Here is a 16611-nt window from a genome sequence, read left to right as displayed (position 1 = left end):
GAACATCAAGACATGTGGACATTCAGACAGGCGGTAGAGACAGTAGAAACGGAGCAGGACTGTATGTTACTGCCAACAGCTGGGAATAATAGAGACAACACTAGGGCATAAGGATTGTTTTCAGTGCACACTCAACTCTGTCAGTTCCAAATAACAGTAAAGTCAGCCTGTTTGCAGACGACACCACTCTTTATTGCACCAAATTTAGGAAAAGCATTAAATCATTTTAGAGCTGCTGACATGTTAGCAGCTTCTTGTGGAGTATTTCACATTTACAAATCATTAAATTTGTAACAGATTGGCCCAGAATTGCAATTTCAACAAAATTGCAAAGTGCAAGGCTTGGAGAAATAATCACTTGCTTGGTAAGCCAGATTTTACAAATTTACTCTACCTCTTCCTATGCAAAGTTTTTTGTGACATGCAGATTAACCTAATTCCTTCAACTGACTGGGCTGAAAGTGGACTAAACAGGTAAAAAGATAGCAGCGCTGTAGACAAAAAGGACATAGGACACTCAGGGAAAAAACTAAACACAACAAAAATGGAGCTAGATACCAAAACTGGCTGCAGTGGAAAACAGGACTGGTGCAAGAGAAGAGAAATGAGGTGATCCAAGGCGAGGTGAGGGATTATAATCACATAAAGAGAAAAGTCAAGAGAGATAAGAAGAAAACACTAAAAGAGGGAAGGTCAGAGAATAACTCATAAAAGAAAAGAAATTAGGGGGACAGATTCAAATAATAAAAAAGGACAGGAGGCAGTGAAAAAGATCTGGGAAGCAGAAGAAGGCTCTGAGACTTTTCCTAAGTGGCAGCCGTCAGTTCAGTCAGTACCTTCGTTGACTGAGAGGATGTTATGAGAAGCAGGCCCGGGGCTGGGGTAGCCAGGAGCCCCCTGAGGGAGTCCCCCAGGGGCTCCCAGAGCCCCAGCAGAGGCGGCACCAGCAGCAACGGTGTTGGCTGCAGGAGCTACAGCAGCTTGTAAAGGAAGAGAAGGAAAGAAATAGTCAAGAAGGAAAGAACAGTTGAGAAAGATGTGAATATATTAAGTACCCAACAGAGAGAAGAGACAAGCAGTTTGACAGGAGGGAAGAAGAAATGAAGTTACAACAAAAGAACAGCAGAAAAAAAGAGAACAGCCAGAGGTTAGAAAATAATGTTTCCTTTTCAAATTGAATTAAGTTCTTCTGCTTGAAAATATGCAAATAAAAGTAAAATCAAAGTAGTTCATCTTATTTGGTAAACAAAAGAAAAATGTGAAAATGGCCTTGATAACCAAAGGATTGGAAATAATGGATCAAAGGCTAACATTAGTGTTTAGCTATGTCAAATTTCCCCACAGATGGGATAAAACGTGGACGTAGCGAGCCAAGTCATAATATTGAGCCTTGTTTTGAAATGGGGTGCCTAATTTTTCCAAATAAACTCACCTAGATACTAACAGCAGTGTAACTAAATGCTCTGAGTTCTCATTCTTTTCAAAATAAAAGCCTTCAACTATTTACTGGATGTGCTCAAGCTGTTTAAAACAATAAACAAACACATACAACAAAGTGACATAAGTAATTGCAAGATAAAAAAAAAGTTAATTCAAACCAACAAAAATAAATGAAAAAATAAAAGTCAAAGCAGATTATAAAAAAAAATTATAAATATAAATTGTTAAACAAGACTGAAAACTCACATAACTGTCAAAATAAAAACAAGAGAAACGAAGATGGACACTGTATTTCCCAGCAAGAATTCAGTGAAAGCAATAAAACACCACCCAAGCAACCAACAGCTAAAAGAAAGTTTTCAGACTATAGTACCATTTTTTTTAACCCTTTTCAACCTGGAACAATCAAAAAACCCCAAACAAACCCCAGTTACTTTAAGTCTACAGGTAAAAATGTTATGCACCCAGTGTAATTTTAATAATTTCATGAACCAGAACTACAAACCTGAAACCTTTAAGGCACTTTAGTAAAAGTTAAACCTCATTGATATACACCATTTTAAAAAACATTTCTTTAGTCCTTAGATACACAGAAAATTGTTCTTGATCAAGTTCTTGATAACAAAGTTAATCTAGTACAGAGGAAACATGAAGCACAAAGACAACAAAGGAAACGGAGAAACATTACTTCAGTAGAAAAGTAGAAAGAAAAAAAATGGTTGAAGAAAGAAACCCTGTAATACAAAAGAGAGATTGAATGGAAGTAAGTGAAAGAAATCCTGAAGGGAGTGGTGTTTGTGCAGAGAACAGGCAGCAGGCTGAAGCCATGCAGTGAGCAATGAAAAGAGAGGAAGAGACAGAAGAGGAGAATAGGGAGAAAAAAAAAAAGACTGAAACAGTAAATGATCAGTTTGAGGTAATTAGACAGCAGTTTGCCAGTACACGAGGAGCAGTAAATGTTTATTTGTCCATCTTAAACCAGTTTTAGCTGGCAGGTTATCTCCTGAGCATTGTAGCATGATTTAAATGTTGGTTTAATAAAATACTAATACTTAAATAGCTCTATATCATCTATACATGTCTAAGCTGAATATTTCTAAAGCATATATTGAAATGATTTACTTTACGAGAAGAAGAAAGAAGAAGGAGAGCATACGATGAAGAGTAAGGTGGAGGAGAAGGAAGATGAGAAGGTGAAAGAAAAGACAGTAAAAAGCAACAAGAGGAAGGGAAAAAAGAAGAGATGGCGAGGGGAAGAAGTGAACAACAAAAAGGGAAAAGGGAGGAATAGGAAAAGATGATAATGAACTAGTAGAAGAAGCAGAGAAAGAAGAAAAACAAGAAGGATGGGGATAAAAACAAGGAGGAGAACCCAAAGGAGAAGAATGTCTTCTCCTTCACCTCCTCCCCAAAGGAAAAGAAGAAAAGAGAATGAGAAGAAGGTGGAAAAGAGCACAGGAGAGGAGGAGGAGGAGGAGGAAGAGGAGAAGAGAGGAAGGAAAAGAAGGAAAATTCAATAAGTAGAAGAAAAGAGGAACCAGAAGAAAGAAGATGATTGCTATAAAGTTCTTTTAAGAAAAGCAACCAGCATTTCCATTCTGTTATTTCCAGTCTGAACTTGTGTGACAAGTTCAGCATAATATGAAGGTAATATTCTTCATGACTTTATTAAATGAAGTTTACTTTACCTTTTTGGGAAAGTAAATTAATAAATCAGACGATTCTGAGGGGGTCAGGTGGGAGACACTGATTGGATTTTCACAGATTGACCCTTGAAGGCAAACATTCACTATTAGAGTGTTAAATATGGAAACTTTTGACAAAGAGAGAAAAAATTTAATATAGAGAGAGAATTTGAAAGCTCTTTTGCACCTTGTCGTGAACATGATAATAAAATACTAAGTGTGTGACATTTTTTTTTGGTGGGGGGGGGGTCCTTAAAAAAAAAATCATGCGTGGACTCCCTGCTCTCTCTGTTCATCTCTCTGCTTAACCGGAGTATATTAGAGGGGCCTCCTCATTTATTTCCATGTGAAAAGAGACGGTGAGCAGGGTTAACAGCACTGCTCTTCTTCACAAAGCCACACACACACACCACGCAGGAGTAGCTGGCTAAGCAGAGGTCACGGCCGAGCGTTCCCTCTGAATGGCGGTGAATAGGCGTGTGGCGTGAATAAGTCCACGCGCTTGTCACGCTTGGCCTCCATTAAGCCGTGACAATGGCACAGAAACCCTGCCTCCACCCAACACCCGAGGGTGCCACTTATAGCACACGCTTGTGTGTGTATGCATGTGGACCTGATTTTTAGCGGTGTGTATTTGTAGGTATTGAGGCTGTTGCTGTGTGGTAGGCAGATGTGTGTGTGGGTGGGGAGCAGGCAGATGGTGACAGCTGGTTAAAACATCCCCTACAGTGAAGCAGAGCAGGTTTCTCTGTGCAAACCTGTAAATCTCTCCCTCTTTTTGCCTTGTTTAGGCGTTTGATCATCCAGCTCTTACAGTTATGGTCAAGAAAACAGCCCACAAAGTTACAGAGATACCACATGGGGAAGCAACAGAATATATTTTAGTAAAGTTTTTCTGGGATGCACAGAGGAATCATTCACTGACTTCAAATATAAGCATTTCCAATCACAGAAGTTGTTCATTCGACTGTTTACTGATCTGCCACAGACGTGATTAACCTTTGCTTAAGATAGAGGCTGATTTCCACTTACTCAGAGACTGTGGGGTCAGGTGGTAGAGTGGGTCATCTACTAGCAGTCGGGTCCAATAACAGCAGACTTATACAATTCAACACCAAAACAAAATAATTATTCCACGTTATTAAACTTGAACTAGTTTGTGTGGTGGAAAAGAAATGCCAACTGGTTGTAAAATGCTAACATGGTGGCAGATCATTTATTTAAAATGGTAACATTTTAATTTGTTGATTACACACAGTAATGTGTGATGTGGTAGGATGTTTGCAGAGTAGCCTACGAATATCACAGCTACATTATGTTAGCTTCAGCATTTAATGTGAGCCATTGCAAATATTTTAGCCTATGAAAAGAAGCTGACTTCATTTCAGTGCCAGCTGTTTTGGACAAAATGATGAACTGCATTTCAGGATAACGTAAGGAGGACAATATTTTGGATGTTGTTACTATGACCTGAAGCTTACTCAGCTTGAATTCTTTGAACATGTCTGGATTTTTTTTTAAGTGCTTCTCTGAACTGGAAGTATTTCCTCCCTTGGTCTGAAAAAGACAATAACATAATTTTCTCTTCACTTCTTGTGAATCCATTATCATCCCTTGGTAACCACCCCTCGAACACTGCCTTTCCTATCACTGAGTTAGAGCAGAGCTATCATGGAAACTGAGCAAATCTTTTGCTTTTGGGCCGTTTTCATTTTCAGCATCTACAGACAGTCTAGAACACTTGGGGTTGTATGGTGCCCCCGTCAGTTCTGGATATACAGCCTTGGTGGTACCAAAGAAAAACAAGTAACATTGCATTCACAGAATTTTGGTATCAAACCGTACCGTAAGTATTGGTTCTGGCGACATCCCTCTCATCTACTAACTGGAACGACAGTAGTTCTATCCCTGGCTCCTTTAGTCTGTATGTCAAAGTATTGTTGGGCAAGACACTGAACCATGAGCTGCATCCACTGAAGTGTGTGTGTGACTCAATGTTAGGCAAAGAAACAAAAGCGCTTGCTAGAATGTGTGTGTGACTGGGTGAATGAGTCTTGTAGTAAGAAAGCTCAGTGTGAGTAGAAAAGCACTTCCTAAGCACAGTCCATTTACCACTTTACTTCTTGTGCTGCCATTTTTCCAACCCTCCTGGAGGAGACTAGATCAACTCAAAGAGAGTAAAAGTTTGTTTGGATTTCACCACTAACTAACGTAGAGGTCATCCAAATGACTCCGGCTGTGGTGAAGGACTATGGATAATTAATGGACACCTACCTCTGCACCACTTACTCAATACTTTTTCTAACAGCTGTGCTTCTAACATCAAACACAGATACAAAATATTGTTTTTTTATGAGCTGCTTTTTTGTGTTTGTTCTTTGTTACTGTTTTTGGAGGGTTATTTCTTTTTTTTTTTTTTTGTATTTTTTCATGCCGATAAAAAAAAACCCAAAAAAAACAGCCATTTCCCCAAATTTGGGATAAACAAAGTACATTTTATTCACAAAATCATTAAGGCAAAGAAAAAAGAAAAAAACCCAACACTGAGGTGCAAGCATTATTCCGAAAATGTGCCTGTGGGGTTTTGTTTTGTTTTTTAACACTGATTTTGAACATGACTTCATTTGCTTTTAACCTAATTCAGAAGAAACCCCCTGGCCTAACACTGAAAACTCCAGAATGGCTCATTCGTAGCGAGAACATGATCCGACCTCAATCTGACCCAGTTTCATATAAACTTCTTCCTGTAAACAGGAATGCTTTGTACGCTTTGCATGCTGGGATGCATCACAGCACACAAACTGTAACAGAACACTCACTAAGACAAACAACAAATGCTGCCCATAGCCCAGCGTAATTCGTCCTGTATTTAGTTTTGTTTCTTCACTCTTCTCACAGGGTTTGTAGTGCACAAACTCAGACTTATTCGGACCAAAGTAAAGTCAATTCACACAACTATGAACAAACACCGGTCATTTTAGGTTTTTGCGCTAATCTGTTTTGTGTTCACAGTGAATCTCTGAACTTGTGATGACAACTGAGTCAAAGAAAAACCCTTCAAAGCCATTAAAGCAGAGCACTGCCACCCATGCTACCCTTATCAGAGCACAGTCCAGAGAACCCAGATGCAAAGCTGCAGTCATATGTTTGTACTTTGAAGTTCAACAACTGCAAGAGAGCCCTTTAAAGACCTGCTGACTTTGGAAACAACAGCAGCTTCCTCCTGTGATATTTTTGTTTCTTTTCTTCAACCCTCGGTGGGTTTTATTGCCAGTGGGCTGCATTATCAAACCCCACCTCCCTCCTTCCCTCCCCACAGGGCCCCAGGGGTGTTCGAAGCGAGCGCCACCTCCTTTTGTAGTTACCTTGTTTGATCTGGGCCTGTAGCGCCGGGTTGGAGGGCTGAGGGGGGGCGGCAGGCGTCCGGCGAGGAGTCTCCGGGGTTCCTCCTGGTCTGGGAGGCCTGGAGGAGGATCACAAAGAGAGGGCATGAAATATTAAAGCAGCAGGGAGCAGAGAGATGGGCCAATGCACAGACAGAGAGACACACAGAGACACACTCACACACACACCACTAAAATTCAAAGAAACACACAGAAACACATGCATTCATAAAAACCAGGAGTTCACATACGCAAGATTCTTATTTCTTTTTCCTGAAACCAGCTGAGTGTGTGTGTGTGTGTGTGTGTGTGTGTGTGTGTGTGTGTGTGTGAGTGTGTGTGTGTGTGTGTGTGTGTGTGTGTGTGTGTGTGTGTGTGTGTGTGTGTGTTTTCAGGCTCCAGCCTATTGAATTTTGGTTGGAGGACACAGTCCTCTGTGAACAGACTGGAGGCGTCTAACTTTCAGAGGCACACAAACACTTCCAATACAACAATCCACTGGGTGATCAATTGCAGTTGTCGGGGAACAAAAACACATCTAGAAAGCTCCATTTTAAAAAAGAAAGAAAAAAAAAACGACAAAAAAGACAAAATTCTTTAAAGAGGCAGGACAGTGGTCACAGCTCATAAAGACGAGATCAAATAATTACTTTTTGTCCTTCTGCAAATATCCTGGACTGCACTCAGAGTTCCTATGTTAGAAAGCTCTTCACACATGCACTAAAGCCAGATGTGCTTGTGACAAAATATTATAGAAGACTAAAACAAAATCAGTGATTAATGTAGCATTTTCCCCCACTGGCATACAGAAAAGTTACCTTTATCCACAAAAATAGAAATCCATATAAAATCTATTTTTAAATAAAATTCATAATTAAATGAACAATATAAAAGAACAATTTACCGTAATGTCACCAGAAGCAGCTAAAAAGATTGGATCAGTTTAATGTGCAGAAAAGCAAACAGGTGGTTTACTGGTGTTTTAACTTCAACCAAGTTGCTTTACCTGGGAAAATGACTGATAGAAATGCCAAACAGCCCCTTTTTTCGGCCTTTGGAGGTCGCCACAGTGGCTCATCTGCCTACATCTTAGCCTTCCCAGTGTCCTACTCTGTCACACAAACCCTCTGCATGTCTTCTTTCACTACATACATACGTCTTCCTGTTTTCCTCCTGCCTGGTTCTTCATCTTCATCATTGTTTGCCCAAAATATCCACTCCTGTGCACATGTCCAAATAATCTCAGCCTTGCCTCTCTTTCTCCCGACCGTTCAACCTGAGCTGTCCCTCTAACATACTCCTTTCTAACTTTGCCCATTCTGGTCACGCCTAGTAAAAATGTGGCCATCCCCAACTCTTGGTTATTTAAAATTGCAGCAGGACCACAATATTTTAGTAAACAGAAAAGAAAAATTAAAAACTAGACATGATACATATGAGAATAATCTAAAACTGAAACAAAACCAAATAAAAACAATACTGGCAGCGGTCAGTGGTACCCATCAGCCTCCTACTAGATACACCTATGGTATCAGTTTCAAAATCCCACATCGCCTTGTTCTCAAGTTATTGCATTCACAAGATTTTAAGAAAACTTGACCTCTGAACTCTTTCCTTGAGGTCGAGGCCAATGAGATTCAAACTTGTCCAAGATTTTTAGTAGATACACCTATTCACAAACTTGGATGTCCACATCGCCCGTCCACACAGGAGGATGATGACAATACCCTATTAGTCTTTTACAGCTGGTTACAAAACAAACTATGTACAATAATTCTGAAGTGAGAAATGTACAAAGTCTTTAACCTGCCAGCTTCCTACAACCATATCTGTAAAACGTCCAAATGTACCAATTCATCCCTGTGCAGTTGACAAACAAAATCCAAAGGGTCCAATCAGGTCCACTGGATCACTCTGCAAAGTGTGAAACTATAGAGGTCATTAATTCTGAATTCACAATGCTGATGCTTCAAAATGGCACCATGGCTAGGATCCACCTTTTATACAGTTTATGTCCAAAAGGTAAAGCTCATGTTTTCCAAAAGGAGCTTGTCAGAATCCACCCAAAGTGAAGACAAAGACATGAAAGGTTTGGACAAGAGAAATAGTTTTGAGGAAGAAAGAGCTAAAGACTCCTACAAAAAGGCAATATGATCATAGACGTTGACTTAGAAAAATCACTTAAATGAGGTGTGGTTGAGGCTAATTCAGTCCCGTCTCAGGCAGCCAAGCTGAAGGCCTAAGCAAAGGCAGGTGAAGGAACTGCTGTTGAAACTCTTAAAGAGTTCAGGAATACTTCTTTTCAAACTCCAGCACACAGAGAGGAAGCTTTTCCACTATCATAAATGTAAGATGAGGAACATGAAAAAGCCAAAAACCAAAACAACTTCAAATATTCACAACTGCTGTTCTGCAGTTTCGAGGCGAAGACGGCCAGAGAGAAGATCCTTGTTTGAGCTTCATAAAGAAGTCTTCAGCTTCTGTTTGTAGCTGCACAATCACCTCCTCTGATCTGGACACTCCACAGAAGCACAGTTACGGGTTTATGTGAAAGTAATAAACTTCTCTGGAAAGTCAACCTATGAGTGACGTCTTTTGTTCTTCTGCTTTTTACTTTTCATGCTGTGACTGTATCTACTCCACAAAGTTTGACTTCCTTTAATTTCTTACTCAGAAAGGTAATCTGATAATAGCGTGACATCAGCAATGCCACCAATGACAGGATGCAATGGTAGAAGGAGTCAAATAGAAAAACACTTGATTTGATTTTAACTTTGACATCCAGCCACCAGTTTTCTTCTGCTTTCTGGAATTTGGCAGCAGGCTAATTCAAGACGTCCTTCACCCCAGTAACATTCCCCAGTCCCTTCTTTGTGATCCCTACGTGTTTCCAGCCCAGATGAGATATAGAATATCTAGCATGTTCTTTTAAACCTCGAGACGGATGCACCCAGGAGGCAAAATTAGATGATTTGACCTGCTCCTTTGAATGTTAAGGAGATTCAAACTTATCATTGTATAAGTTGATGGGGCTTTAGCTCTGGCTGTAAGGACTTCAGATTTGATTGTGAGGGAAAAAGTCATCATGACTTTACAGTATTGTTGAGTTTACTCTATTTCAAGGATTTCAGAACTGACCCAGGACTGACACTGAGGACACCTTACAGCTGACTTTTATGTCACTTATATTAGACAAGACTAATGATGATGAGAATCCAAGCTGTACTTTCCACCCTAACCTAGGAGACATAAGGGGGTTTAACCCTTTAGCCCTTGAAAACCTATTTAGGAGTAACCATTAAAGCTCTTTTCTGAACTGGTTTCTGTCATATTACAGGTATGCTCACTGAACAAAATGACTAAGTTTGCATCAGGGTGGCAATTACCCTTGGAAAAATTTTTTCATCAAACCACGTTTTTATTGACAGATCCTGAGGTGTCAAAACATGTCATTATGGGAACAGCGGATGTCCTCGAATGTCGTCTTTATGGGGGAAAGAGTTCAAAAATGACATCGAAAGTACTGAGAGGACGAAACTTTACAGGGACTAAAGTACTAAAGTAAAGCTCTGTAATTTTTGGTTTTGGGTTCTAATAGAGGTTTGCCTGATCCACAGTTATAAAAAAATAAAAAAAATAAAAATATCCTTATTTATCTTATATTGGGCCCGTCAGCTAATATTTTGCCTGAAATGACTTGTTTTACTGCCCATACCTTTACGCAAACTTTACTTTAGGCAATGTTTGTGTTGTGAACCAAATCTATGATTTGTATTTTTTTCCCTGTGTTCTGACAATACTTACAGCTCTTGCAACTCTTGAATCACTACCACCACACCCACCCAAACCCAGCATCACTTGTGTTTATTCCATTACAACAGCCTGGTTCTTCTTTTGTCTTGTTTTGGTATTTTTGTATTTATTTCCAGTTATGTATCCCAGCTCATGACAGCTCATTTCTGAATTCACAGTTTAAAAGAAAAAAAGAACTTTGTCCTTGTTTAATTTGAATATTTATCATTGTAAAGCTGGACATATGGCAGGAAAAATATATTTTAACCACAAAAATAAGTCAATTATAGACTGAAAACTTATGAAGGCTGATCAAACACCTCACTACCCCTCGACCTGTGTTTTTATCATCTCTGACTCTTCGCTGCTCGCCCTCCCTGCAGAGTTATCCTTGAAGCAGGGTTGACGGGACGATGAAATGTTGTGTTGGTATTACAGCAGCAGGACCTCGACCTCTGTGTTAAATCTTTCACAGCACAATGAGAGCTCAGACAGACTAAACAATCAGCCACACACACACACACACACACACACACACACACACACACACACACACGTAGCCAGAGCTCAGCCGCTGGTGGTAGGATAGTATATGTCCTGCACTTTGAGTTCAGTTTCTGCTGCAGTTTCAGTTGTTCTATCGTTTTTTAAGCTGGAATCGGAATTGTGTGTTATCAGCCTGATAATTCTAGATAAAATGAACTTGGGTTCATAAACTGATATCAATTTAAAACAAATGTGGATACATTTTTGTGCACAATTCAGGGTGTTGAAACAGACTGATTTCCACAAATTGCTGTTTGTTTTTAGCTGATGAACAAAGTTTGAAATTTAAATCCTATAAAAGCCACATGAAGACGAAACAAGTTTGCTGCAGCTTTGTTTACTCAGCGTGGGCCAGAGCAGCTACAGAAGAACAAAGATCAAAAGTAAATATAGAAGTAGACAGTAATGTATAAAATGCTAAAGTTCGAAGGGAGTAAAAACAAAAACATTACATAGGTTTTTGTATTGTTACATATGTATTGCAATATTGTTATATTGTTAAGATAGCTTAACAATATAAATATATGAATTAATCACATTCCATTTAGTTTTAATATTGTTTTTGGTTCATTTAATGGCACATTATATATATATTTTTTTTAAAGTTATGTAATTAACTACCAACATGCCACCTATCCAACCGTCTATTCATCCAACCACTTTGCCTCCATCCAGCTGTTAGTCCAACAAACCATTTAGCCATCTATCCACTCATCCAACATTTATCCACCAAACCATCCATGCATAATTTATTCAGGTATTTAGCTATCAATTATACCATCCACAGACTAAACCATCTATCCGTTCATGCACACATCCAACATTTCTTTATCCATCCAACATATATCCATGTCATTATCCATCTAATAGACATCGAATCTTCCCATCCATCCATGCCCAAAACATCTTTTATCCAACCATTTAGTCATCCAACTATATAATTAGCCCTTTAACTTTCTATCCATGCATCTGTGCATTTAACCATTTATCATTCATCCAATCATTGAACATCAATATTTCAAACCTTTTATCAATTCATGTATCAAGAAATGGCTAACATGAAAACATAAGTTGCAAAGCCACAGGAAGTAAATCCTGCCATTGTAGATTAGTTTGTACTGACCAGGTAAATCTACATCCAACATTTCGTCTTGATTCATATGCTCAATCGTCCAGGTAAGTAAATCTCCAAAAGTTGATTATGTTCATCTGGACGTAGCATTTTGTAGAAGAAACGTTTCGTCACTCATCCAAGTGACTTCTTCAGTCTCAGCTGACTGCCGGTTTTCCCCAATCTTATAAACAGTACATTTGCATAATGACTGAAACCAGCCCACTGAAGGAACAATGGGCTGGGAGGAGAGTTCCTTAATCTTAATTAAGAAAATTCTCATGACCATTGATCAACAACCACTGACCAAAACCCACTGATCAAAGACCATGAGTACCATTCACAGAGAGTTGGGGAATGGCTGCAATCACAGCACTGCAAGATCATACATCCAACATTCTTACTTTTTTAACTTTAGTTTGGGCTCAACCAACTCTTCTGAATATAAGAGTTCTTAAAGAACAAATATAAAAATAAATCACTTTTAAGAGTTAGTCCATGTGTGTTTGTTACCTGGCCGGTGCTTTCTTCATGTGCTCTCCAACAAAGGTGGCGTTGGTCATGCCCATCAGAGTGTTGGCCAGTGAGATGACGGAGAGGAGGTGATGTGTGGTGACAGCCCTCGACACACCATATGTCCCCTTCCCGACTATGTCTGACAGAGATAGCTTCCGACCTGTCGCCAGGGAAAGCTGACGAAGCAAAGATTCCTGGAAAATGGAGTTATACAAAGAGAAGAGGTTCTTATTTTCAGGTGCCCTGTTATCAAACTATTGATTTAGCTTTTTAAATGCTCCATGCTCAACGATATGTCTTTCATGGAAAGACACCTGGAACCCAGGTGATAACAGACAGTTACCTTGAAGGTGGGCAACATAAGAGACATGTGGCCTCCTCTGGAGATCAAGCCGAAGGAGATGGGGCAGTGTGGTCTGAGCATGCCCAGTCGCTCCAGACAGATGGTGTCCAGCTGTTCGTTGAGACCCCAGGCGTGCAGGCAGGACATGAAGAGCTTGGCTGTGTCCATCGTCAGGTTATACTCCAGCAGACTCAGAGACTTGGACTTCTCCTCGCGCCTCCTCATCTCCTCCTCTTCATCCTCATCTTCATCTAATAGGTGCTCCTTAATGGTCTCTTTCATGGTCTCCTTCACCTGGTTTTAGGAGAAATTATTTACATGAAAAACAAAAATAATACAATAATAAAAGACCTTCATTAGTGGAATTTTTTTTTTTGGTGTTTATGGACCTGTTTGAAGATTTTATGAGCCAACAAGGACCCGCCCTTATCAGCCCCAGCTTGGCTCTTCTGTAGCGTCTCCGGGGACACCAGCATGGGGTTTGGTCTCTGAGCTTCCTCCGTCAGCAGCTGGATGATCACCGCCTCCACGTCGAAGAACAGCACATGCATGTCAGGGTCTGTCAGGTTGGTCTTCATCGCCTGGACCACCAAGGCATTGTGGGAATATTTTGGTAAGTTGCCCTGGTGGAAAGACAGAGTTCAGTTTCAAGAACAAAATCAATCACAGTGTGACACTTTTCACATTAAATATATAAATATATTTAAATGATCCATTGTCGATATAAATTTAATTAAGAAGTTCAAGAGCTCCTCATCAAAAGCTCATTATTTAAATCACACACACGCACACACACACACACACACACACACACACCTGTAATTGCCACTAATATTAACACTCGGCTCAATTTTAATTGTATTAGAAGAGACAGCATGTGCATGGAGCTGTTTGCTTCTCGTTTCCATGTTAATGAGCTGATGACTGCAATTAAACTGATCCTGTTAGACTTCGATTCCAAGGGAGGAGACAGGAGGAGGAGAAAGTGAGGGAGGAGGTGGTGATTAAGAAAGGAATGAAGAGAGGAAATAAAGAGGAAAGAAAAGGCCAAAGCTGGATTTTTATCTGCATGTTTTTGGGGTTTTTTTTTAACCTTTTGCCTTAAGATCACAGAGCTTTTTCGCCATCACCACAATGGTGTTTGAAAAAGAAACATGACAGGTCATCACATCCTGCCCTATCATTCTGTTTGACTCTAAAGGGGCCAAAATCTACAAAAACAAAGATTTTTCATTAAATAAGACAAACAATAGACTCCATAAACTTCTCAGGAAACTCACAGAAGGCTCATTTTCCCATAGATCAAGTGAAGCAACCCGGTTCTCATTCCCCAGGCTGCAGGTTTCAGGGACGAAAGCACCGACTTCACTTTTCAGACCCAGAGTTAAGCCCATTTCTTTTCACGTCTAAGCTCACGTCACATCATGTCTATCATTTACCTTTGTAACCATAGCATTGCATCAAATCTTTCTTTAAAGATACATAAAGAAAGAGAAAACATCTGATTCCTCACCGAATCTTCCTCCTGTTTACTTGCATTTAGAGTTAACACACTGTTATAATCATGTTGTGTTTAATTTTCTCTCCACATTTTAAAATAAACTACAGGAAAGTGACTTTAAACAGACACAGACTTCAAACTTTGCTTTTTCCTCTCGGCAATAAGCCTCGTTTTTCTTTCGAGATTTGCCATTTTTCTTGTGAATATGAAATTTTTCCATAGAAATTTGGCAGTGTCACTTTCGTAAGTATGGCACTTATTTCTTTCATAATTTGCCAATTTTGTCTCCGTTTTCCCTTTCCCCTCGACAATGTACCACTATCGTGTAAATTTGCTCATGTGTTTTACAAAAATTTGCCTTTGTTTTGTCAATTTGACATTTGTTCCCCAAGGGGTCTGATATTCTTTGCCTTCTTTTTCCGTAAAAACTTATCAGTTGTCGTTTTTTTCCTTTGTGAATTTAAAACTTAACTATTGAAAATTATGAGTTTTTACTTAAAAATGTGAAATTTAAATACATTGAAGTTGAAGTTGAGCATGAAGTTAAGCATTTGGTGCTGCAGGGGCCAATATTTTTAAAATTATGTTAAAAATCTTCAATATAAACATATTTACAGACTCATTTCTTCTAAACAGTTAAATCTCTGTGAGCTTACCAAGTTTAACATTTCGTAGCACAAGCTATGAATCAGCGCACAGAAGTGACGATGAACTGATTCTTTTATGTGATAACTTGTTTTGTATCTGGATCACTGAATACTGATTGACTTTGCGTGAAATTCTGGTATTATTTTCATATTTGTACCTTCACTGATCACTGGTCATTTTGTTGCACTTTTTTTTTTCTTTTTCTTTTGCCTGAAGCTCTTTGTATCGAGCTGGATGTGACTGTGTGGGCGAGAACAATAATTAGCGGTAAAGACACGTCCTGACTGACCGAGAGACACAATACACCTGCAGCTGGGACACACACACACACACACACACACACACACACACACACACACACACACATCACAGCTTTGACAGGCTGGTCCTCCCTGAGGGCTGACGTGTTGTATGTCTTTGTGTGCGTTTGAAAAGTGGTGCTGACAACAGTGATGTGCTCATAAATTCAGTGTATTCTTCAAACATGTATAACTGATCAAATCTGGGCTCATTTTGATCTTTTTACTTGTCCGTTTATTTTTTTTCTTATCATTTACATTTACATGAAAGAAAAAAAAAGAGAAAAAAAAGATGTGAAGTAGATAAATCTCAGCACTATTATCGGTCTATTAGACAGTTTCCTGGTACGCTGGTGCATGCACAGAAAAACATACATTTGAGGATGTTTATGAAGTATTTTATTCAAAGAATGGCTAGACTCCTGCTCGGATCATTTTAATTCTGGTTTCTGGCTTCAGACTAAGAAGTTAGTTCTTATTTTCATAGATGCCTTTGATTTTTCCTGATACTGGAGCCTCATCCCTGCGTCTGTGTGAGGGAGGCTCCATTTTGGTGGAGTAACACTGCCATCTAAAGGCAGTCTGCAGCACTATTTATCTCTACAGTGGAGTGCGGTCTGTAATATTTAAGTTTGAGAATGAAGAAACATTTATGAACACATAAAAATTCAGACATGAAGCAGCCCGGTGTGATGTGAGGAAACATGGCTTCAGAACTAGGTGAGAGAGTCAGAATTGAAATTGTTCTCCTGATCAAAGAGCAGCTTTCTTAGAGTCAAACACGACTCGACTACAAAACAGATCCAGCAGGAGGACATGGAGTTAAAAACACAGTGACAGGAGCGAGAGAGAAAGGCAAATCAGGCATGAGATCATTTAAGTAAATGAGGAGAGATACAGTTAGCTTGAATTTGTGCAGAAAACTAAAAGAGGAGACAGAAGAATGGGCAGGAGGATAATGCGTGGGAAGCACAAGGACAGAGAAGAAAACGAGGATGAAGAGGAGGTGAAGAATAAGGTGGAGAAGAAGTTGGTAGAGGAGGGGAAGGTGGCAGAGAATCAGGTGGAAAAGGACAAGAAGTTGAGGAGGAAAAGGAGAACAGGACAGTAGAGGGCAGAGGCAGAGAAGTAGAAAGTGGAAGAAAATGGAAGGAGGAGGATATGAAGGCAGCAGAGGAGAGGAAGGAAAAAGGAGGAGGACGTGAATAAGAAGAGGGTGGTCAAGGGAGACACGCAGAGGGAAGAAAGTTGAGAAGGAAAAGAAGAGGAAGGAGGAAGACGAGGCAATGAATGAGGTGCAGAAAAAGGTGGGAGAGAAGAAGAAGAAGAAGATTAGATGGGGGAGAA

At 39.6% G+C, this 16611-nt stretch overlaps 1 protein-coding gene across 4 annotated transcripts in view; it reads right to left on the bottom strand.

Moving 5' to 3' along the window:
* wdr7 (WD repeat domain 7) overlaps positions 1–16611 on the bottom strand; it is a 99414-nt gene that overhangs the window by 61435 nt on the left and 21368 nt on the right. For 3 of the 4 annotated variants that reach the window (XM_014407240.4, XM_014407242.4, XM_014407241.4), the window contains 5 exons: positions 13206–13439; positions 12817–13110; positions 12471–12667; positions 6491–6588; positions 837–980 (listed from right to left, as the gene is read on the bottom strand). In XM_014407240.4, the coding sequence (XP_014262726.2) occupies positions 837–980; positions 6491–6588; positions 12471–12667; positions 12817–13110; positions 13206–13439 (967 nt within the window). The remainder of the gene's footprint in view (positions 1–836; positions 981–6490; positions 6589–12470; positions 12668–12816; positions 13111–13205; positions 13440–16611) is intronic. The other variant, XM_014407243.4, reaches the window with a different exon arrangement.

This window comes from Maylandia zebra, linkage group LG7 (genome assembly GCF_041146795.1).
Source record: "Maylandia zebra isolate NMK-2024a linkage group LG7, Mzebra_GT3a, whole genome shotgun sequence".
In the NCBI taxonomy this organism is placed as follows: Eukaryota; Metazoa; Chordata; class Actinopteri; order Cichliformes; family Cichlidae; genus Maylandia; species Maylandia zebra.
This window is presented reverse-complemented; position numbering and strand designations above follow the sequence as displayed.